Source organism: Penaeus monodon, chromosome 9 (assembly GCF_015228065.2).
Source record: "Penaeus monodon isolate SGIC_2016 chromosome 9, NSTDA_Pmon_1, whole genome shotgun sequence".
Lineage (NCBI taxonomy): Eukaryota > Metazoa > Arthropoda > Malacostraca > Decapoda > Penaeidae > Penaeus > Penaeus monodon.
In genome coordinates this window covers 23,243,064-23,267,056 of record NC_051394.1, presented here as the reverse complement: position 1 = coordinate 23,267,056, position 23,993 = coordinate 23,243,064, and the positions used below count along the sequence as shown (strand labels likewise).

Below are 23,993 nucleotides of genomic sequence, written 5' to 3'. Positions count from 1 at the left end.
ATTAAAAGTTTTTCAAAAAAGTCAAGAAATGGATAAACAGGCGAGATTAGGTAGGCTAGTAATTGACTCACTTCAAGAGTAAGTATTTGTACATTTGACTTTGTATTTATCTGGTGCTAATGGATTACTATGCATTCTGCTTTACCTATCCACTCTACTTTCTTTACACAATTTCAGTATTCACTCTGCTTTACATATTCATTCTATTCTTCAGTCATATGCACTATGCTTTACATGGCCACTCAAGTCAACTTCTGCTTCCTCACAGAACTGCACTTCTCCCTCTCTTTTCTTATGATGGGCAAGCTTGGGTGTGCTAGCATAAACTATTATGTCACAGACAGTTGGAAATTCACTCTAACTACTGTCACTGCTATGATAATTGATTAATTTTTTTGTTATAAAGATAATCCTCTACTAGGAGTCTAAAAGGTTTTAATAATATTAGAGAGAAAATGCACTCTTCTTACGACAATAAAGAAAAAATTAAAAGTTACAAGACACAAGGCTGGTGTTTTCCCACAAGTGCAACTTACCTGGAGGTTCTGGGGCAGTTTGACTGAAGTTTGAGAAATCAGCAAAATTACTATTCCTGGGATGGGAGAAAAGGAGGAGCAGACGAGATGAGCCTTTGTGAGACTTATCCAACAAATTGCAAGAATATCTTCAGTGGTTATGTGGATACTAGCTCGCACAAATACACACACAAAAAGGTACCATAGCCTGTTACTCACCCATTTGCTGGTGCTGCAGCATTGCCAAAAGCTGAGTTGAAGTCTCCAAAGTCCTGTTTCTCTGCGCCTCCTGCCTCACCCGCCCTTGGGTCAAAGTCATCCTCTGCACTAGTTGGTGAGGTTTTGGAGGGGCTGGAAGTCCCATTGCTTGCCTGGCTTCCAAAGAGGTTATCGAGGAGGTCATTGTTTTGGACCTTCGTCTTGGAGGGTGTGGTCTGGGGGTGGATGGGTAAAGAGGATTTTGTAAACATGGGAAGGTAACACTGAATATTGAACACAAATCTATTACATATTCTATCTCCTGTTAAAATTAGTTTGCCTTGTCTTTAATGAACTCATTGTAAATTTTTTTTTTTTTTTTTTTTTTTTTTTTTTTTTTTTTCTGAAGATATACAAAGTTTTAACATATCCTAGTCATAGACTAGCCTCACAGCCCTATTTTGGCTGATGTCTAGTAAATACTACATGAATATCATATATAACAACATTCCCATCAAACAGCTGTTTCATTATGGGAAGGGTATGCAAATAGAGATTCTAAAAATCTTCCCATAGAAATGTCATATATAGACATTTAACCCCCTTTAGTCTTTTATCCCATGAACATGGCTTGCCATATAATAAGCAGGTAATCCTATTTGTCACCATTCAAGGAACATCAAAAAGTAGTGTGCAGTTTTCCTTGACTTTTTCATTATCACTGAGATGTATTTCATGTCCACTAATTTAATTTGTATTATCTGACAAGTTTCCTCCAGCCACACTCTTAACCCTAATATCCTCCTCTCCCTCAGTCAATCATAGTTTTGTTCCCGTCTCTTTCTTCTCTAAATTATATTGAAATGAACTCCCAAGGGCAAGGCAGAATTTCATCTCCATTGAGACAATGGAGGCCACTGAAGCCTGTTGCATGGCTCAGCTAAATGACAATCAAGACTTGTACCATTCCTTGGTGCATAGGGCACGGACACTGCTGAGAAGGGACAAGGAACAGTTCATCAGGAATCTTGCTGAGGAGGCTGAAAGCAATTTCTTGGTAAATGACCTTTGCCCTGCTAAAGGCTGAGGGTGATCCTATGGCATGAAGCTTGCATGTCATCTTGACTACCATTTGGCAGTCTGGTTCCATTCCCCCTCACCTGTTGAGAGGTGTGGTCATCCCTCTCTGGAAGGGGAAAGGGGATCGTTGGGACTGTAGCAACTACCATGGCATTACAATGCTCAGTATACCAAGCAAGGTTTTCACCTAATAGCAAGCATATATATACTGGTACTGAAAGTGCTGTAAAGTGTGATGGGGGCCTGTCGAACTTCTTCCATTAATTCAGGGGTGAGGCAAGGCCGTGCAACACTTTTCAACACCTGCATGGACTGGATTATGGACAGAGCTACTATCCAAAGTCAAAGTGGAGCAACACTGGGCAATATCAAGATCACAGACCTTGACTTGCCCAATGATGTTGCTTTCCTATCCTAGTCTCTGGAATCATTGGTTGTGGCTCTTGATACAATGAGGTGAAGCCCTTGGGCCTAGAAGTCTCCTTTACCAAGAACAAGATTCAGAACTTTGGGGGTCTGTTAGGGGATCCTGTTCAAGCAATACATGTTTGCATTGAGGACACTGAAGTCACAGAGAGCTTTGTATACCTTAGTAACCAAGTCCATGTCTCTGGGCTATCTGACCAAGAAGTCAGTAGATGGATTGGTCTGGCAGCAGGAGCCATGACCTTGATCAAACAAGAGCATTTGGAGATGTTGATACCTATGCAGAAGGACCAAGCTACATGTCTTCAAGGCACTGGTACTGCCAGCTTTGCTCTATGAAAGTGAAACCTGGAGGCTATCTAGTGCCTTGGAGTCTCATCTTGATGCCTTTTTTAACAAGTCTTTTCATCAGATCATGGGCTACAGTTGACAGGACCACGTGTCCAACCAACGCCTACCCTGTGAAACTGGCATGGGACCTGTTACTTGCAAATCCAGGACCGCCAACTCAGGCTATATGGGCACTTAGCTCTTTTCCCTGCGGATGACTCTGCAGCTTGACCAGTCCAGTTGCGAGGGGTTAGAGATGGGCTTAGCCATGAGGGACCCCCGTGACTGGAAGAGAAGGGTGGATGCGGCCATGCGCCCCCATTGGTGTTAGCCCCTTGGTGGTGATGATAATACCATATCTTTTACATTAGAGATTCTCAAAGTGGGGGTCCCAACCCCCAGAGAGGTTGCAAAATATTTTTGAGGGGTCCTGAAACCCTTCAAAACCACCTCCTCCCTCCTCTTCCTCTCTGTACCCTTCCTGACACATCTAGTACTAGTATTAAAAAGAAAAAAATTCTGATGCCAGTTGGTTAAACTCGTCATTCTAATTTTTTTTTTTTTTTTTTTAGATTGTGACATACATTCTATGCTCTGACAGGTCTTCAAAAAGTTCATGGAAAAAGTCCACAACTAAAAATCATATAGAAGGATTTTGATTTCAATGCCCATGAACATTCCTGTACCAACTTGTTATAATGTGTCCAAACATGAACCCTTAAATACACATAATAATGCATCGCCGCCAGCATTGAAGCAACATCGAATCTACCAAAATTGAGGCCAGGCCAAACATGAAATTCATGGTGAAAGTCGGTTGGGAGAATAGGCAAATCACTGACGCTCTGGAACATGTTTATGGTGACAATGCCCCAAAGAAATCAACAACCTACAAATGGATTAGTCAGTTCAGATGTGGAAGAAACAAAATTGAAGATAAGCCCCGCAGTGGCAGGCCATCAACATCAGTTTTGAGGAAAGCATTGACACTGTTCACTACATGATTGAAAAGGATAGATGAATAACCACAATCATTAGCAGATACACTCAACATCTCTGTGGGTTCTGCACACAACTCTGGTGGAGAGTATGGGGCTAAGCAAGCTTTCCGCTCGATGGATCCGTAAGTTGTTGTGCCCAGATCAGCAGCAAACAAGGGTAGATCTTTCAATGGAAATTTTGAACAAGTGGGATGAGGACTCTGAAGCTTTTCTGCAGAGAACTGTGATAGGGGATGAAACATGGCCTGAGGACAAAATTCAATCAAAGCAGTGGCTGCCCAGGGGTGGAAGTGGACCAGTCAATGCAAAATCTGAGCGTTCATGAGGAATGGCCATGGTCACTATCTTCTGGGATGCAGAGGGGATTTTGCTGGTTGACTTCCTTGAGAGCAAGAAAGCAATTACATCTGCTTGTTATGAATGCATTTTGAGAGAATTGTCAAAAAGTCTTAGAAAAATGCCCTGAAAAGCTGCATCAACACGTTCTCTTTCACCATGACAATGCACCCGCTCGCAGTGTTCGGAAAACAAGAACTGTGATACGTGAATTTCGATGGGAAATCGTTAGGACATCTACCTTACAGTCCCAATATAGCCCCATCTGACTTTTTTTGATTCCATACTTAAAAAAACAATTGAAAGGTAGCAATTTTTCATCATCTGATGATGTAAAAACAGCTGCTCAGACATGGTTCAGATCACATGACCCTCAGTTTTACTCAGATGGACTTAAATGCTGGCATCAACTTTACAAAAGTGTATTGACCTTAATGGAGCATATGTTGAAAAATAAACATCAGGACTGAAACTTTTTTTTACTGTACTTTTTCCACGAACTCATACAGCTTAGTTTGGGCTGCAGAAGGCTATGTTCCTGTCATAACCCTTGTGCATGATGCTAGTTATATGGTAGGTTTATTGAAGCAGAGGAATGTGAAGGCTGGGATGGTAGAGCAGCAGCTGGTAGTGAAGCAGGTGCATTGCAGTAACCACTATGGCTACATTAATTAGTGAGTGACCTGCTATGTGTAAGAGAAAAGTTGGCTCAGTGCAATAGGTGAGAGCCTGTGAATGGTACCTTAAGACAAACTATCTCAAAGATAATCTCTTTCTCTGTATTCTTAACCATATATTCCCATCCAACAATTTAAAAATGCTTGATTTTACCGAGTTCAAGAGAGAAATGCATGGACTCAAGAAGCTGACCTCAGTACATTTTTACTGAGTTGTAAAAATCTCATTAAGGACATTTTTTTAGTAACTGAGGTGTCCAAAAGGAGGAGAGAGTGTATTTAGGGTCCTTTCGGTATAACTCAATTTGGCCAATAATGTAGATACAGCTTTTTAACTTTGGGGCAAAGAATGGTACACAGTATCTCCGTGAACCTCCCAAACAGCAGAAATTGGCCTATCACAAATTGTTTCTACTCCTCTCTGTTTTGACATTCATATGCTATCCCACAGCTGTTTGTTTTGTTTCATAAATTCATATCTTTTAGAGTCAGCTACACTTATTATAAGGGCATCAAAACAGATATAAGATTCATGATATAGATTAACATGCAATTTGCCAACAAATATAGAGGCTTTTTTATTTAAAGCTATGCATTGGAATATGTTTTATGTGGCCAAATTGAAAATGACAAAGTAATACAGATGAGAATACAGAACAATGTCCTGATTATAGTCAGTATTTCTTATGAACATTATATATATACACATGACACTATCCATAGCACTAATACATAATATAACAGAATCATGTACTTAATATGTGAAATTTACTTTACTTATAAATGGATCATGTCTGAAGTCAGTGTTTTTCCCATATGAATACACTATTATCATGTCTGAAATCAGTGTTTTTCCCATATGAATACACTATTATTGACTACAAATCTAAAAACTAACTATGAAGGTTCATCACAAATGAAAAGTGTGTGCCATGCAGAAAGTTCCACTACAAGTAGCAGACTCCCAGGCCAAACAGCAGGATGGTTGGCAGAAGCCTCCAGAGTCAGTGACAGAGATTTTTCTAATACTGTCATTAACCCTTTCCCGACAGGTAGTAAGCCCCCGGGCCTCGCTGCCGAGGGCTTATATCATCGCCCTAGCATGCGCGACCACTCATGCCAAATACCAGCATCCCATGCCGTTTCTTCGTAGTACTACGAGGATATGTTGTATTTTCAGTTTTCATTATTTTTAAAAGTCTCTACTTGCATTATTTCCTGATAAATCGAGACTGAAGGGTATTTTTGTTGTTATATAGACTCCATAGTTGATCATTCAGTCTATAGTCTGAATAAAATAGTGTGCGGCATCATGGAGTTGAAATTGTTGGTTTGTTGCATTTTTTTTTTTTTTTTTTTTTTTTTTGCATAGTAAAAATGAGAAAGTGTTAAAAATGACTTAATCATACTTTCAGTGGCAGAAAAATAATATTTTGCCGTGATTGTAACAAAAAACTCATGGCATGTCCATACATACACCATGGCATATACATACATGCCCCCGGCAGATAGTCCCGCCATGCCACCCGTTGACAAAGGGTTAAAGGGTTAAATCTACCCATCCCCTTCCACATTCTATTCCCCTCGCTACCCATGATCCCACTCCAAATACTTTTCTCTTCTCCCATTTCTCCTTACTCCCTTTCCTCATTCCTCTCCCACCCTCCTTCCCTTACTTTACCCCACCCTTCCTCTATGCCTCCCTTCACCTCCCTACCTGTGGTGATTGTGTGCTACTTCCATCTCTGCCGAAGGTGGCTGCAGCCCCGAGGTCCACCATCTTGGAGGGCTTAGACGACTTCTTGACGGGGGCGGAGCTGCCTCTGCTACCAATGCCACTGCCACCCAGGGAAGCCTTTCCGCCTGTCTTGGGGCTCGTCTCCTCATCACGGTACTCGTTGACTGGATCCACTGCATCCTCAATCTCATCCTCACTGGAATGTTTAAGATATTTGCAATAGTGTTTGTTAAGACTTATTTCACTACACATACACATGTATATTTTGATTTTGATATCTTGAGAAAATTAAGAAACAGAAAATGGAGAGGACACCAAAAAAAAAAAAAAAGAGACAATAACATCAGAAAGGAAAAGGGCAGCGCACAGCACCGGTAAAAAAATCTTTACATGGCTAACATTCCACCATTCATGAGTCTTATTGTGGATATTTTCCTCCAGTCAATACTTTGTCATGTTGCCCACACACTTCATAACTATCTGCAGTCGTTTGGGCATGGATTCAACAAGGTTGTTGAAGTAAGTGGGGTCTATGTTACACCATGTCTTCTTCAGTGCCTTATTTAATTTGTGATATTATTGGTCTTTATCTTGAACCTTGTTTTTCATGTTATTCCAAGCATTCTCTATGGGTCAGGGGAATTATGAGGCCATCACAAGATGTTAATGTTGTGATCACTGAGAAAGTCTGCAATGGTCTTGGACATGTGGGTAGGGGCATCATCATCCATAACAATATCAAACTCACAAATATCCCAAAGTGTATGCACAAAATTTACTGAAACACTGATATAATAGCTTTCCTTCAGAGTTACATTCCTGGGAAGGAAGTGAAGTCGTCCCCTGCCCTTATTTACACAGACAGAATCACACACTCAGGGTGCTTCATAAGTAAATTTTGGGTCATACCATGACACAGTACATGGATGACGAACAGTCTTTGAACCTCTTCTGACCAAATATTAAAGTAAATATTACTTTCTTCCACTTTTTTGATGTCCACTCTTCATATTTTTATGTTATATTTCAAAAGTTAAACTTTTTCTTCTTCACTGCTTCTGTGACCACTGGTTCTTAGCAGCAAGGTGACCTGGTAGATCCAGGTCCCATTGCCGGCGATGGCGAATGGTCCTGATTGCGACAATATGATCTGACATCACTCCACACTTCAGCACCTTATCAGTCCTTGGTGATGTCTTCTTGGGTGCACCAGATCCCACCTTCCTTTATGGTACCATCACGGCTGACAGTGATATCACCGCCCACCTCAAGTTGATAAATTTTCTTTCTCTAGCAGAGTCAAGACACAGGTTTTATCTTGCATTTGTAGCATCTTCCAACCCATTATATGCAGTGGTAGTGAAATTATAGGACCTCAAACATGCCAAAGAAGTGGAAATATACAGGGTAACCTGGAGTTAACCCTCTCTCTAACACCTTAAAATGCCCACCAAAAGCAAGTTAGCATTGGACACAGGCAAGAGGCAGGTGCTGATGCACCATTACTAGCTCCTCTTACTTTTCTTGGGCAGGAACAGCAAATTAAATATTTTCACGTATTTTCCATGTAAATTTTTTTTTTTTTTTCACATAAAAATGTAAAGATTTTTTTTTGCCAGCACTGTAAACATTAATAATAATAATAATAATAAAAAAGAAAAGAGAAAGGAAGATAAAGCAGAAAAATGGGGGAGGTAATGAGCAACACAATTTCTGGCATCAACAAAAATACTGAAAAGAGAGAATGAGAAAAAACAACCAAACAATAGTAACCTTGCATTTGGTGAATCCTCAAAGCGAGACCCAAAATCGTCCTCTTCTTTTCTTCTGCTGCTCCCCCAGCCATCCCAGTCACCTGCCAGACAAAATATGGTATAAACATGTTGCAAAACTTTGATTCCTTGAGAGATGCATTGTTACCAAGAACTTTTTGTGTATTATCTTCTCTACAGAAAAAAATATTTGGTGGGACACTCACTTTGTGACGAGCTGCGGAATCCCATGGACTCTGAAGACACACCGACATACTTGTCTTTGTTTTTCTTTGCTTTCTTACGTTCCTCTCGTAACCTGTTGTCATCCTGGATGAAATCAATCAAGTCCTTGGCCTTTACTCTGTTGAGAAAAATTAAGTAAATAAACAAATGGATGACATAAAAAAAAAAAACATATATTGGATATCAACCCCTATGATCTGGATGACACGACCATCATGCCATGAAAAAAATTTGGCTTGCTGGGCAGGTGACGTGAACATATCGTCACGAGAAAGTTTGGCTGAGGGCCAATCATAGGAATGACTCGCTACATAGAGCTCTTGGAGGGTGATTTAGACTCAGTGGGCATTTGGGAAGAGGCTTTTTCATTGTTTCCATCGATAAACAAATGTGGAATGCACCATGACTGGAGGAGTGCTGGCTGCAGGGAGGACACTATTTCTAGGCTCATGATCCTATCCCTGTCTGGTGTGATTGGTGGTGCAGGTTGTATTACAGTAAAAAAAAAAAGGACATAACTAACAAAATCTTATTTATTGTCATCCTTACTGCACTGATTTATGGACTACCTAGAGAGATGATAAGAAGTCAACCACACACCTATCAGAGTAGCTGCTTAAGTAAGCCTAGTGCCTGTATTCTGGGGCAGATGCAGGCAGTAAGGCATCCAGGTTCAAGGAGTTAATAAAAAAATAAATAAACCAAAGAATCACTATGACAAACTTGGTGGGAAATGAGGCAATAATCCCAATAACTTAAGTGATGGGCTTATAACTTTTGAAAAGCCCATGACAGTTACCTTGAGCAGACACAGTTGGCCAACATATTTCTTAGTTTTGCCTAGTCACACCTTAGTGTATATACTGCAAAACCTGGACTAAAATTAGCTACTACTTCTACAGCAACAACAACAACAACAATAACTATAACAAAAAACTACTACTATTATTATTATTGCTATAAGCCAGAAGCACATAAAGGTCCAGGGCCAAAAAGACACAAATGGTGCTTTCCTTCCCTTACCTGATGTTCATGCCCTGATCCTTTCCATGCTCATCTATAAATTTGTAGTTTTCAAGTGTCCTGAGGTCATAGATGTGCTCCCTGGCAGAAGTAACAACACGTTCGGAGCCGTTGCGCACGAGGTAGTTGAGCAGCAAGAGCGACTTGTAGGTGCGGCGCCAGGCAGCACGGTTGTCCTGCAACATGCGCTTCCACAACATCCCCATCACCTCTGGGAACTGTTCGTAGTAGAATGTTGACTGTGCCAGTTCCTGCATCTGTGGGCCTGGGAGAATAGGAGAGAGAGAAAGTGGTTGTTTTAGATAGGGGTTGATATATTTGAACCAACTACTACTAACACTGTTGTCAATGTCATTACTTATAGCTCTATCTCTGCCGTTTATAGTGCTTTATTAAGACTGGTAGTATTATTACTATGTTTTGATTACTACCACTGTTGCTACTATATTACCGTTATTACTGCTTTCATACTATCATTTGTTGCCACTACTACAACTACTACTACTACTTATGCCTTTGTAGTTCCATTATATCAGCATTTCTGCTACTTCTACTACCACTATCATTATCATTATTATTTTTATTGTTACTGTTCTGACTATTATCTCTGCTGCTACTGTGACTTACTTATATTACTACTCTAGAAATCAATCAACAATATTTAGATCAACAAGAAAATGTGTCATTGTAAACCTGCCTTTAACCCAACCATCATGGATTTACGTTCTATCCCCTTTAATTTTTGGTGAATTTTTGTTGGGGACGTGTTTACATACAGAGATGACCATAAGTGCTCAGCCACCAGGACTCAATTACATCTACATGATACCACCTGATTTCACCTTCCCCTGAGTTTTCAGTTTGTTTTTTTCTAAATCTGTTAACATATGATACATTTTTTATTATCATAGACATTATGATTATCGTAACGTTACTTACGATATGAATAGCAATATAGAATACAAACATTTATTTTCAAAAATAATGGAAAAGGCTAAACAAGTGTATAGGTAAGACTAGCAATTGAATGCTTAGTGACTAAACAAGTGTATAGGTAAGACTAGCAATTGAATGCTTAGTGCCTAAACAAGTGTATGTGTGCATAGCATGTACATACATGTCATCCATGGTGGCATGTTAACAATCACAAAGGTGTTTATCTGCAAGCATGGCTTTATTATACATAATTTTTTTTTAATGATCAGAATTTAGAGCTTGCACTCCCAGGAGATAAAATATTACTGCAAAAGTTTAATAAAATTTAAAATAACCTCACATTTCTTTAAAACAACAAATAATACTAAAAGCAATAGAAACTGTAAGCAGAGAGAGTACAAATGGCCCTCTTCATGCCCGGCCTCTCAAACAAGCTGTGGGTAGCATCAGTCTTATTACATCCACATCATGGCTGACATCATGGATCACATCATTTTTCATCCTTACAGCAAAATTTATGGGAAGCCTTTTTTATAATTCACAAAAGTAAGTGGTTACTCATGGTCCTCAAATGATACAATGGTCAATGACCAGTATAGGATAACACCAATATACTGCATTATTATATCTACATACAGATGTATGCAGTACACTTTGAAAATGTACTCAATTTCATTCAGTCTTCAATAGCTGTGACTTTTTCTTTGAATAGGAAAAATAATTTTATGCTTTAGACATGAAAATGATTCAGGGAATTATAAGAACGTCACAATCCAATATACTAGCAATATCCACGGTACATATGCACAAATTCTGAACATTCACAATGGGTTTACAATCATATCTCTCATGAGTGATTAGGGCCAACTGTTTTGTTGAAAAACATATAATTCCTAAATCCTAACATATAAATGAAAATAGATAGATAAGTTAATGCAACTGAACAGCAGAATTACTTCTGAATCATGACTAAAAATATCCACATTTTTTATATGAAATCAAACAAATTATCACAGATCATAACTTAATTTGATACTTAATTTTCCTATTCTGATATTTATGTTTAACCTAAAAAAGAAATCCCAAAAATAAATGACACTGATAAATCAAAGTTTTAATAATGCAATAATTGCCATAACAATAACAATACAAAGCTGCAATCAGCTGAGGAATTGCCAGCTTTTCCAGTGAAAAAAAATAAGATAACTTTACTTATCAGCAGAGCTTATCAACTCTCTAGCAATTACAATTATCTCTGGAATCAAGAAAGAAAGAAAGAAAGAAAGAAAGAAGAAGAAAATCACATTTTATGATCCAAAAAATGACAACACATATATATCTTAATCTATTTCTAAAAAAGGAAAAGAAAGAATTTTCTACAGATATATAATTTATAAATAGGTATACATACTTTCATACATGTGTGTATATATATATGTATACACACACACACACAAATATATTTCATATGTATACACATATATACATATACATAAATATATGTATCTATAATATATACATCTATACATACATAAATATACATAAATAAATATATATCCATACATAAATATACATAAATAAGTATATCTATACATACATACATATATGTAGATATAAATATATATATACTACACATATATATGTATAAATATATATACATACACATATATATGTGTGCATATATGTATATATATATATATATATATATACACATATATATACACACACACACACACCACACACACACATTTATATATAGATATGTATATATAAATATATATACATACACATATATATGTATATATAAATATATATACATACACATATATATGTATATATAAATATATATACATACACATATATATGTATATATATATATAATATATATATATAAAATATATATACATATATATACATATATATTTATACATATATATACATTTATATATATATATATATGTATATATATATATATATATGTATATATATATATGTATATATATATATGTATATATATATATATGTATATATATATATGTATATATGTATATATATATATGTATATATGTATATATATATAAGTGTGTATATATGTATATATATATAAGTGTGTATATATGTATATATATATTATACATATATATATATATATACATATATATATACATATATTACATATATATATATATATATATATTTTATATATATATATATATATATATATACACACATATATATATATATATATACATATATATATATAATATATATATATATATATATATATATATATATATATATATTTACATTTATACAAATATATGTGTATATATATATGTATGTATGTATGTATGCATGTGTATATACACACACACACACAAACAAACAAACACACACACACAGATATATATATCAGGGTTGGTGATATATAAAAAAAAAAAAAAATCAGATTTTCTTTATTTATCAACATAAAAATATTTGGAAAGCTATTATATATTCTATACATTAGTGTAAAACACATTTTAGAGTGCTTTACAGCATGTTGTATCATCTCTCAGTTACAAGGGTTTGAACTAGTCAAGCAGCCCAGTAGCCATTGGCCAGGATTGCATCATATCTCTGCCCTGATTTTTGTTTCTGTATATATCATGTTATGATATGGCTGGTCTTGTAACACTGTGTAGTAGTTTGGGTGTTACAGCCACTCATTCCTGAGTTAACTGCAAGAGTGGAAAGATATCACTGCCCACAAGCCTTCATGTATCTAGTAGGAAGAGTGATCCAGTGTGGGAACATTGTAACAGAATTCCTTCTAAGTCTGGGAAAGGATGGAGAGCAAACTGTAAACTTGAATTACAAGGAATGGTAGCAAGAATGAAATCTCAGAGGAAAATGTCAGTAGCTGCAAATGAATTATCAGAAGAACATTTGAATGATCCAGGTAAGACTGAAAATCTAACTCCAAAGGTGCCTCAAAGAAGTGTTGTAACTCCAGTATTACAGAAGGAATGTTCAGCTTCTGCCACAAGTTTCTCAAAGAGTAAAGCAACAACCTTGGACACATTTGTTACAAAGACAATTTCTTGTGAAAAAAAAAGTCACTAAGATGGTCTCTGCAACCAACTCTTCATTTAGATTGGTAGAACATCCTCAGTTTTGTAAAATGATTGGGAAGTTGGGCCAGGATATACTCCTCCAACAAGAAAAGCAATTCCAGACAAATTCCTATTCATGATATATGAAAAAGAAAGTGTGCCACAGAGCTGAGGGATGAAACTGTATGTTTGTCTTTAGATGGATGGTCTAACATTCACAAACAAGCCTATTATATGTGTTACTGTGACAACCTCAAATGGCCATATATATCTAGTGGATACAACAGACACAAGTGGCCAGCCTCATACAGTTGAATATCTAGAAGAGCTCTCAAAATCAGCAAATCAGGAGTGAAAAGAACTTGGTTGCCATGTTGGTAGTGTTGTGACAGATAACACTGATAATGTAAACAAAATGAGGAAACTGTTAGAGCGGGGAAATGAAGTGAACCCAGTGACCTATGGCTGTACTGCACATATTCTGATTCTTCTGGCTCATGATCTGGAAATTGGCAATACTCATATTAAAGAGCGTGTGGTGTATATAGTAATATACTTAACAAACAATGCTTCTGCAAGACACCACCAGGAAGGTGGGCAACATCTTGTTATACCTCAAGACACAAGATGGAATCCCATGTGTGACTGTCTAAAGATATACATAAAGAACTGGCCAGCTATCATGAAGATTTCTGAAGTTGATAGGGAGCAGATTGAGGTCAGATTTAGAGATGTGTTTAACGTAACAATGGAGTGGTCAGCAGAGCACCAACTTGCACAACTAGAATCAATAGCTGTGGCTTTGGACAATGTATAGTGGTAAATGTACATTTGCTGAAGCAGTGAACATATGGAAAGAATTAATCACAATTTCATGCAATGACAGGGATGCAGTAACTCCTGCAAAAAAGAGGTTTGGCCAAATCATAACACAAGCTCATCTTCTTGTAAACCTGATTCATCCTTCCTTTCAAGGAAAACTGCTTAGTGCAGAAGTGAATAATGCAATGGACTATGCCAATGAAAAGTTTCCCTCACTAGCCCCAGTCATCATAAAACTTCAAGCCTAATCAGGTCCCTTTCAACACAATTAAGTTTTGTGATTCTGTGACCAAGTGTATGTCAACTGTTGAATGGTGGAGGTCACATTCAAATATGTTGGATTCTGATATAGTTTCAGCAGCACAACAACTACTATCTGCAGTGGCATCTTCATCAGGGGCTGAAGAGTTTTTTCAAGCTATAGTACAGAACATTCAAAACTAATAAACTGGCTGACGGTAGGAAAAAACAGCAAAATTAGTGTTTTTGTTTAAAACCATGGATGCACAGAAAATGGATGTATTTCATAATATTAATGATCAGGATGCATAAAAGAACTAACTCTATTGTCATAAGAATTGAAAATAAAAACTTCACATTTAAATTGTTTTAAATTTCAATTTCATAAATTATAATCTTTTATGAACTACTTTTCAAAAGAAGGGGATAATAACTCCTTAAAGAAGAGTTATTTTCTGGTATAAATTCAAAGTCCTTTTATATTAAATACAAGCTATAATAATGTTTTATTTTCTTTAAATTCATTACTTCTGGATATAAATGCAGTTCCCTATAAGTATACCTCTTTGATTTCCTTTTTAGAGTAGCATGTGAAATTTTTATAGTGCTATATTGTAAAAGGAAGTGTTTTATATGCTACTCCTCAGAAACAAGTACAATTCATTACAGGCAAAAACCTCTGATTTAATTTTAATGGAATGTGGAAATTTTTGTTGAACTGTAAAATGAAGAAGTTTTTAGTGTTCAGTTCCAAAGAAGTATATATATAAAGCAGGTGTAATTATGTGTTTTCTTTCATATTTTCCATATTGCTTTAGGCAAAAGTATATTGTGATCTAAATCAATATATTTTTTTAATCATTTGATATAAATCTTGATTTAAATCATCACTGTCTACACTATGCAGATTTTGTCATTTATCTGAAAGAAAGGCCAACTACTTGTTCTCATTCTGAGAAGTGATTTCCTTATCAAAGTAAAGTAGATTATCAGGCTGAGCCTTTATCACAGGAAATCACTGCGTTCCTTTCATACAATTCATATTTGTGAGAGAGAGAGAGAGAGAGAGAGAGAGAGAGAGAGAGAGAGAGAGAGAGAGAGAGAGAGAGAGAGAGAGAGAGAGAGAGAGAGTGTGGTGTGTGTGTGTGTGTGTGTGTGTGTGTGTGTGTGTGTGTGTGTGTGTGTGTGTGTGTGTGTGTGTGTGTGTGTGTGTGTTGTTTGTCGATCTCTAAGTCTATTAATCAACTATTCTCAAAATCAATAAAAAAAAATCTAATTCTTCTTCCAAAAAAGAAATTTAAAAATCTAGAAAACTATGCAAGAAGAAGAAGAAGAAGAAGAAGAAGAAGAAGAAGAAGAAGAAGAGAAGGAGAAGAAGAAGAAGAAGAAGAAGAAGAAGAAGAAGAAGAAGAAGAAGAAGAAGAAGAAGAAGAAGAAAAGAAGAAGAAGAAGAAGAAGAAGAAGAAGAAGAAGAAGAAGAAAAAGAAGGACACAAAAAGAAAAATGGAGAAATATGATGTTAATAAAAAAACAAAAGCAAAAACATACATATTGAAAACATATGCAGAAAATCCTTGCTATGCAATCTGTCCCTCAGTGAGACCCTTGATGATGACATCATGTTCAATCAAGCCCTCAGGCTCCATCCCCACTTTAAACAGACATTTCGCAGCCCTTCTCAAGTGCATCACACCACCAACCCATATGACAAAAGGCTATGGAAATGCATATGCATAAGATAAGATTACTGATAACACTGCCACAAGATAAAGAATGGCTTTTCCTTTTGGCCTCCCTGCCTTCCTCCCTCCCCTCCCCTCCTCTCTCCTACCCTTCCTCCAATTACTCTTACAATCACCTTTCCACTTCTGTACTCCCCCTAATCTTGTAACCTTATCTCTTCTTTACTCTTCTTTATTCCCAACCTCCCTGCATTTTCCTCGCCCTCCCTTCCTTCTCCCCAGCCAAGAGCACCTTCCAACACACACAACACCTGGCGGCTTTCTCACCTGTGGGGCCCCAAGCCTCATCGTTGGTTGCCTCTCGCACCTTGGCCTCAACCTCTGTGTAGTTCATCACCATGTTGGTGCTGAAAAGGAAAAGCAAATTGTAAATATATGCCACACAAAAGATTATGTTGGTAGTAAAGGGCTGATCCTCATTTTAAAAAGTAAATGATAAATAGAATTTATCTACCCACTATCACAGACTGAAAAAGAGGAAGAGGAGGAGGAAGAGGAGGAGGAGGAGGAGGAGGAGGAGAAGGAGGAGAAGGAGGAGGAAGATAAGAAACAATAATAATAATAATAATAATAATAATAATAATAATAATAACAACAGGAAGAAGATAAAGAAATAGTAGTAAGAGTAAGAACAGTAAGAACTATCAAAAGAATAAAGTCAATAGTAATAACAACAATAGTAAAAATAATGATTATTACTGCAACTATTAACATAAGTTACAAAGTCTAAATAATAACTATAATAATAACCATAATAAAAATCGTAGGACTAAATCAAATTAAACAAGAGAAAAGAGAGAAGGATGTACAACAACAACAAAAAAATAAATAAAAAAATAAAAAAGTAATAATTAGATAAATACAATATCTAACAACAAAGTCAACATATGGATAAATGTGTGTGAGTGTACATGCGAGTGCCAGCAGTGTAGAAGTAGTTCCACCTGAACATGTTTGTGAGTGAACATACACACAAAACCTCCAAGGTCTTGTGGTCAACTCCAACAACCTTGCAATGTCACCATCACCAGGTAACTCTCACTCAACCCTAACAATAATCTAACAATGCTTCAGGCAATTGCCAAATAATGAACAAGTTCCACATTCAAATCACACTTCTTGCTCACATTCACTGTACGCTTTCAACCAAATGCCAACATAGTATTGACAGAAGTACATGAAAATTAAAAATGAAGCGATACATACATACATACCTACACACACACACACACACACACACACACACACACAATCTCCTTCATTTCTGGATGAAAATAGATGACAGAGTCACACAAGCTGTCATGGCTCAATTCTTTCAAGACAAAGACAGGGTGAGATATGAGGGCGTGACATGACAGCATCAGCATGACAAGAAGCCAAGCATGACGGGCTGGAGGGGAATGTAGGGAAAGGGTTGGGTGATGAAGGAGGGAGTCATGCTATTAGGGGTTAAATGACAATTATAACAACAATTAACCCACTATTGAGAACACGGCAAAAATACATGCTATATCCAATGTTTTTTGCTTATTGATTGTTTTTAAACACAAACAGCTCCATAAATGCTTATTCAGCTTGATTTCAGGTAAGATTCTTTTTTATTCTTCATCGCTATTACAATAACCATAAAGTCAATAACAATGATAATAACAACAACAATATCAATATTAACAGCATTAGAATAAGGGAATCACCCCAAAACTCAAAGAACAGTTCACAGCAATGGGTTACTACTGTCACTTTCCATATGTGTGTGTGTGTGTGTTTGTGGTGTGTGTGTGTGGTGTGTGTGTGTGTGTGTGTGTGTGTGTGGTGTGTGTGGTGTGTGTGTGTGGTGTGTGTGTGTGTGTGTGTGTGTGTGTGTGTGTGTGTGTGTGTGTGTGTGTGTGTGTGTGTGTGTGTGTGTGTGTGTGTGTGTGTGGTTGTAGGTGTGTGTGTAGGTGTGTGTGTGTGTATAGGTGTGTGCGTAGGTGTGTGTGTGTATGTGTGTCTGTGTGTGTGTGTTGTGTGTGTTTGTGTGTGTGTAGGTGTGTGTATAGGTGTGTGTAAGCCTGTGTAGGTGTGTGTAAGCCTGTGTAGGTGTGTGTAAGTGTGTGTAGGTGTGTGTTTTGGTGTGTGTAGGTGTGTGTATGTAGGTGTGTGTGTAGGTGAGTGTGTGTGTAGGTGTAGGTGTGTGTAGGTGTAGGTGTGTATATGTAGGTGTGTGTGTGTGTGTAGGTGTTTGTATGTTGGTTTGTTGGTTTGTGTGTGTGTAGGTGTGTGTAGGTTGGGTGTGTGTGTGTAGGTGTGTGTGTGTGTGTGTAGGTGTGTGTGTGTGTGTGTAGGTGTGTGTGTGTTGTGTGTGTGTGTGTGTGTGCGTGTGTGTGTGTGCGTGTGTAGGTGTGCGTGTGTAGGTGTGTGTGTGTAGGTGTGTGTGTGTAGGTGTGTGTGTGTAGGTGTGTAGGTGTGTGTGTAGGTGTACTTACAGAGTGGCTATTACAAAAATAAAGAAATTCCAAAATGCAAAATAAAAATATATGGCACGACCTTGAAACAAGTAGAAAGCCTGGAGTATTTGGGAAGTGTATCATAGAGGAGAGCTGACAAAGGAGAAGGAGAAAGAGAAAGAGAAAGAAAAAAAAAGAAACATTAAAACAGCATTCAAGGCAATGCAAAAATGTTCTTACCTCAAAATGCATTAATATTCAGGCTTATTTTAGAGTTTTAAAATGTTATGCTTGGAGAACACTTTTGTAGTGAGACTTGAACTGTCAGTGAGGCTATGAAGAAGTTGCAGAATGCGGAGTTTGGGTCTTTAAGGGGAATGAGAAGAATCTCTTGGGTGGACAGCATCTCAACTGATTAAGTATTGAGAAGAGCTGGTCGGAATAAACTTCTGCTGATTAAAGCACTAGTACTAGCACTAGTCTTTTTGGACAGTTGCATGCATTGGGGAAGACCAGGGAAACAAAGAAAGACATTTCTAGATAGGATACAAAAGTGCCTTGGAAAAAGCAAAGTTCACAGATTCCCTTTGTAAAATGCTGTGACAGTCTATGTCTCTGACACATACCAGAAGATATATAAATAACCATGGCATTAATAAATCAATAATATGACTGATACTTGTTAATTTCAATCTTACTGAAACATGAAATTTTATATATTCAATTAATTGCTTTTCAAGAAATATATATAAACACTTGATGGCTATATATAGACTGGTATTGTGAAAGAAATGAAACCAATAATATCTGACATACTGCTCTTAATTGCTTTAACTATGACTAGAACAATAACAATTTTTACCTTTACATGATAATAACCATTATCATAAAATAATAATAATAATAATAATAATAATAAAAAAATAAAAAATAATGAAAAATAATAATAATTACTAATATTGACTATCAACAACTATAATGATAATTATATTTGTTAAACGATCCACAGTGACACCCACACTTTCAGGTCTGCTAATCTGCCTGCATACTAAGTGCAAGACCAGATGTCAAAAAGATGGCATTTCAACACGCTGATCGCTGTGCCTTCTACTGACACACACACGGTATATCCTACTAGTAGGCTTATGGGCAATTTGTACATTTGTCTGCAACTTGAGGCCGGGTGAGAATATGTCTACTCATTTTTATCTATAACTTCTTTTTATTCTGTTTATCTACCAACTCTGGCCTTTCTTTCCTTTGGTACACTGATTTTTGTACATGTAATTATTTTCCACACTTTTCTTTACCATGCTCTTGTAAAACAGGTGTTCCTATATTCCTTTCCATTTTTTTTTTCTATAGGCATATAAACTGTCAAATATGAGGCGCCTTCTGTATGCTTCAATGAAGTTAATACTGTATTAATGTTAAATCTAAATCCAAAGTACTTGCACCAAAGATACAAGGCACACCTGCCAGACACACAAATTAGTGTGATTTGCAGTAATTTTCGTAGAGAAAAAATATACACATATATAACCATTACCACATACCATGAGAATGCAATGATAGAGTCTAGACTTTGGATTAATTATCCATAACATATTTATCATTGCAATGTCTGCACTTCAGTTAAATTTGGAAATCTATTACTTGTATTACAGTTTTTTATAAACTGTTATATCATAATATACAAATAATCATTGATTACTAACTCTAAAATCATAGCTCTAGCATCGCATTCATACAACTTGTAGTAATAGAGATAAACTGATATATGGTAGTATTGTATCATGAAGATAACTATATCTGTGTCAGTACAAATAAAATATATCATTGGCTTCAAATAACCTTTGAAGTTTATAGAAAATTCAAGTGAAAGTAACAAATGAACAAAATATTCATATTCATATTCAGGGTTTCTCTGACAGTTTCCTGGTGTGTGATCGAGGGGCACGGGTAGGATAGCATTTTCAGGATGTTGCCAGCAAGGATCATGATAAAAATTTTCAAGTGGTTTTGAAGTTCACTATCATTTGAAAAATCAGCAAGTCTGTACTTTGAATTTGAAACCTCATGGTGAAGTTATTAATCCATTCCTGACGGGTGGCATGTACGCACATGCCATGGCATGGCGTGACTATCTGCTGGGAGCATGTATGTACATGCCATGGTGTATGTATGGACATGCCATGAGTTATTTTTTGTTACAATCATGGCAAAAAAAAAAAATTCTGCTAGTGAAAGTGTGAATAAGTCGTTTTTAACACTTTCTCATTTTTACTATAAAAAAAAAAAAAAAAAAAAAAAAAAAAAAAAAAAAAACTGCAACAAACCAACGATTTCAACTCCATGATGCCGCACACTGCTTATTTTATTCAGACTATAGACTGAATAATGATCAACTATGGAGTCTATATAACAACAAAAATACTCTTCAGTCTCAATTTATCAGGAAGTTTGGCAAATAGAGACTTTAGAAAATAATGAAAACTGAAAATACAACATATCTTCGTAGTATTACGAAGAAACGGCATGGGATGCTGGTATTTGGCATGAGTGGTCGCGCATGCTAGGGCGACGTTATAAGCCCCCCGCAGCGGGGCCCGGACCACTATGAATACTACCCGTCGGGAAAGGGTTAAAAGCTTTCTTTTTTATTCCATTAAAATATTGCATAAGAAGGTAATGTTTACCCAATCTGGAAATAATGTTGACTTTTCTGTGTTTGTAAACTCTGGAATTCTCTGTGGGATTTTCTTTTCATTTTTCTTTTCCCTGTTGAGGATTATATCTGTTGTTTAAATATGTTAGAACTTGTTTCATTATTACTAAGAATTAAGTTAATTGCACCACAACTCCACCCTTTTTAATGGAGTTATGCCATTATTACACATTGATACATGATTGGTGGGATTAACTAGCTCATTCTGCGCATGTGCAGATTTAATATTTGAGATGAAAAGTTAATGTGGGTCCAGAAGTGAATTAATAGTTGATCATGGATGCTGACATTGTGCATGCACACTTGAGATCTGCATTAAACTTTATACGGGATTAACTTTACAGGATGCTAATAGTATAGTATAGTATACAGGATGCTAATAGTATCTAGTTGAAAGAAACAAACCCTAAAGAAAATAAACACACATTATCTAAAACATCTCAAGAGTATTTCAAGTATACAAGAATATAAAATAAGATCAAGTTTAAAACTGATACAATGATATAAGAACCAAATTACAATACAACTAAAATAATAAAAACTTCAGATGAATATGAATGTACAAACAAAGAACTCTCTCTGGTAAACACTTAACCAGCTAATTTCTCTATTTATTTTATTACAGTTTCATTCTTTTTCATGTGTGCACATAAAGGTATACACTACACTTTTTCTTTTTTTTTAAGTTCACTGAACACTCAACTACATTACTTCATGATACTTCCATTTATCTTATGTTCAACTCCAAGAACCCATTTGTTCAACAGCCATTACAGAAAATACAACAAATTAACAGTACTGCTTATTCTGCATAAACACCAGAATTGAATAATTCAATATCTATATCTATACATATACATATATATGTACAATATAATTATATATATATATATATATATATATATATATATATATATATATATATATATATATACATATATATATATACATATATATATATACATACATATATATACATATATATACATATACACACATATATACACATATATACACATATATATACATATATATACATACATATACATACATATACATATATATACATACATATATACATACATATATACATCTACAATGAATTTGCATTTTAAAAGACTCACTTGAGACAGTTCATGGTCTCTGATACCACACTATGATAAACACCTATGCCTATTTCTTCCATAAAGCCAATCTTTTATTTAAAAAGTGGCCCTTAATCAACACAAAAATATAAAGAAAGCTTTTCTCACCAGCGCTTATGAAGGAATGAAGGTTTGCAGAGCTATCAAAAACCCTGGTAATAAAAATGCTCATGCGCAGATTTTTAAAATAATATAAATTGATGTTAAAAATATTAATTATGTATAATAATATAAAAGAATACATGGAATACAGAAAAATAGAGCAGACACTGATGAATACAAAATACAAAATGACTATATTTACAATAATGTAATGCGAAGTCTATTGACTAGTTCTATGGAGTACCAGTCGCATGTATGCAGTGTGGAACTCTCACTCTACCCATGATAGAATAGAACGCACAACCGACATGCAGGAGCGCCCAATGCCAAATCTGTCGACACTCTCTCCTGCCCTGAACGTATGGAGGATCCTTTATCTTACTGGCAGGGGTTGGGGACTGATTTGATAGCAATTACAGCAGAGTTCAAGAATTCCACGCTGCACACATACAACCAGAACTCCCATTTTTACAAGTGCATAGGCTTGTAATTCACAAACCTGTTGACATATCACAGGAGGTACATAATAGGTACATTATATGAATGGACCTTCACTTTCCTGCAGTCAATTACATCTAACAGAGTGAAAACATATACTATTCTTTTAAATATAGCATCCCTTGATCTCCTGTCCTCTAACCAGAATATTCAGACGGAACACAGGAAAGCACATTAGGGAAAAATACAGGAGAACGGCAGAACGAAAAATACAGGAGAACGGCAGAACGAAAAATACAGGAGAGAACGGCAGAACGGCACAGTGGCTCAAACACTAAGCACAGGACAGGCCACAGGAGGGAACGCAGGACAGGACATTAGGAAAGGACGCACGACGGAACGCACGAGAGACCGCGAAGACAGAACACGGGAGAGAACCGAGGCCGGGCCACGGCAGCGACCCACGGAGACCTCCCGACCAATGTGTTTGCGAGAAAAGAATCCGGCTTTGGAAGTCAGCCTGGGGTCTTTGGTGCCTCCCTGAATTCGGTTCTTACTTACAGTCCCACGGGTTTGTTTACAGCAGAGGATAACTAGTTTCGCCAGTTCGCTGCCAGCAAACCAATCCTGTACCTCTCAACAACATACGAAAGACGGTAGAAGCAAATTAGAGGCAGGAATTCGAAGTAAATATGTTCGGCAAACGGCGCTACCGCGGGGGCCCTTCCTCTGCCTCCACACCCAGGCTGAGCTTCGGGATGAGGCCATCCCCCGCCTCGTCCCGGGCCGCTCCTCCCGAATCCCGATCCGAGTGTCTGTCCCTTCTGCTGCCTCCCCGCCCCCCGGACCCACAAAAACATACACAAATTCCATACTTACACTTTTTCCGTTAATTCTCGAACGCGCCACATATTTAACATGATCTATTCCACTTCACTTTATAAATCCGGTTCGTATTATTCCCCCTTTCGCCCTCGAACACGGGTGAATTCTCCTCA

General features: G+C 36.7%; 1 protein-coding gene across 1 annotated transcript in view; it reads right to left on the bottom strand.

The window, feature by feature from the left end:
* Window positions 1-536: 536 nt before the first annotated feature.
* The window catches only part of LOC119577040 (clathrin interactor 1-like), a gene marked incomplete at its 3' end in the record, with an annotated part of 23,522 nt that continues 65 nt past the window's right edge, over window positions 537-23,993 (bottom strand). Inside the window, 8 exon segments of the mRNA XM_037924713.1 lie at window positions 537-592; window positions 735-949; window positions 6,281-6,497; window positions 8,075-8,156; window positions 8,280-8,416; window positions 9,322-9,586; window positions 16,424-16,503; window positions 23,875-23,993. The exon segment at window positions 23,875-23,993 is cut by the window's right edge and continues 65 nt beyond it. Coding sequence (XP_037780641.1) covers window positions 537-592; window positions 735-949; window positions 6,281-6,497; window positions 8,075-8,156; window positions 8,280-8,416; window positions 9,322-9,586; window positions 16,424-16,503; window positions 23,875-23,915 — 1,093 coding nt within the window.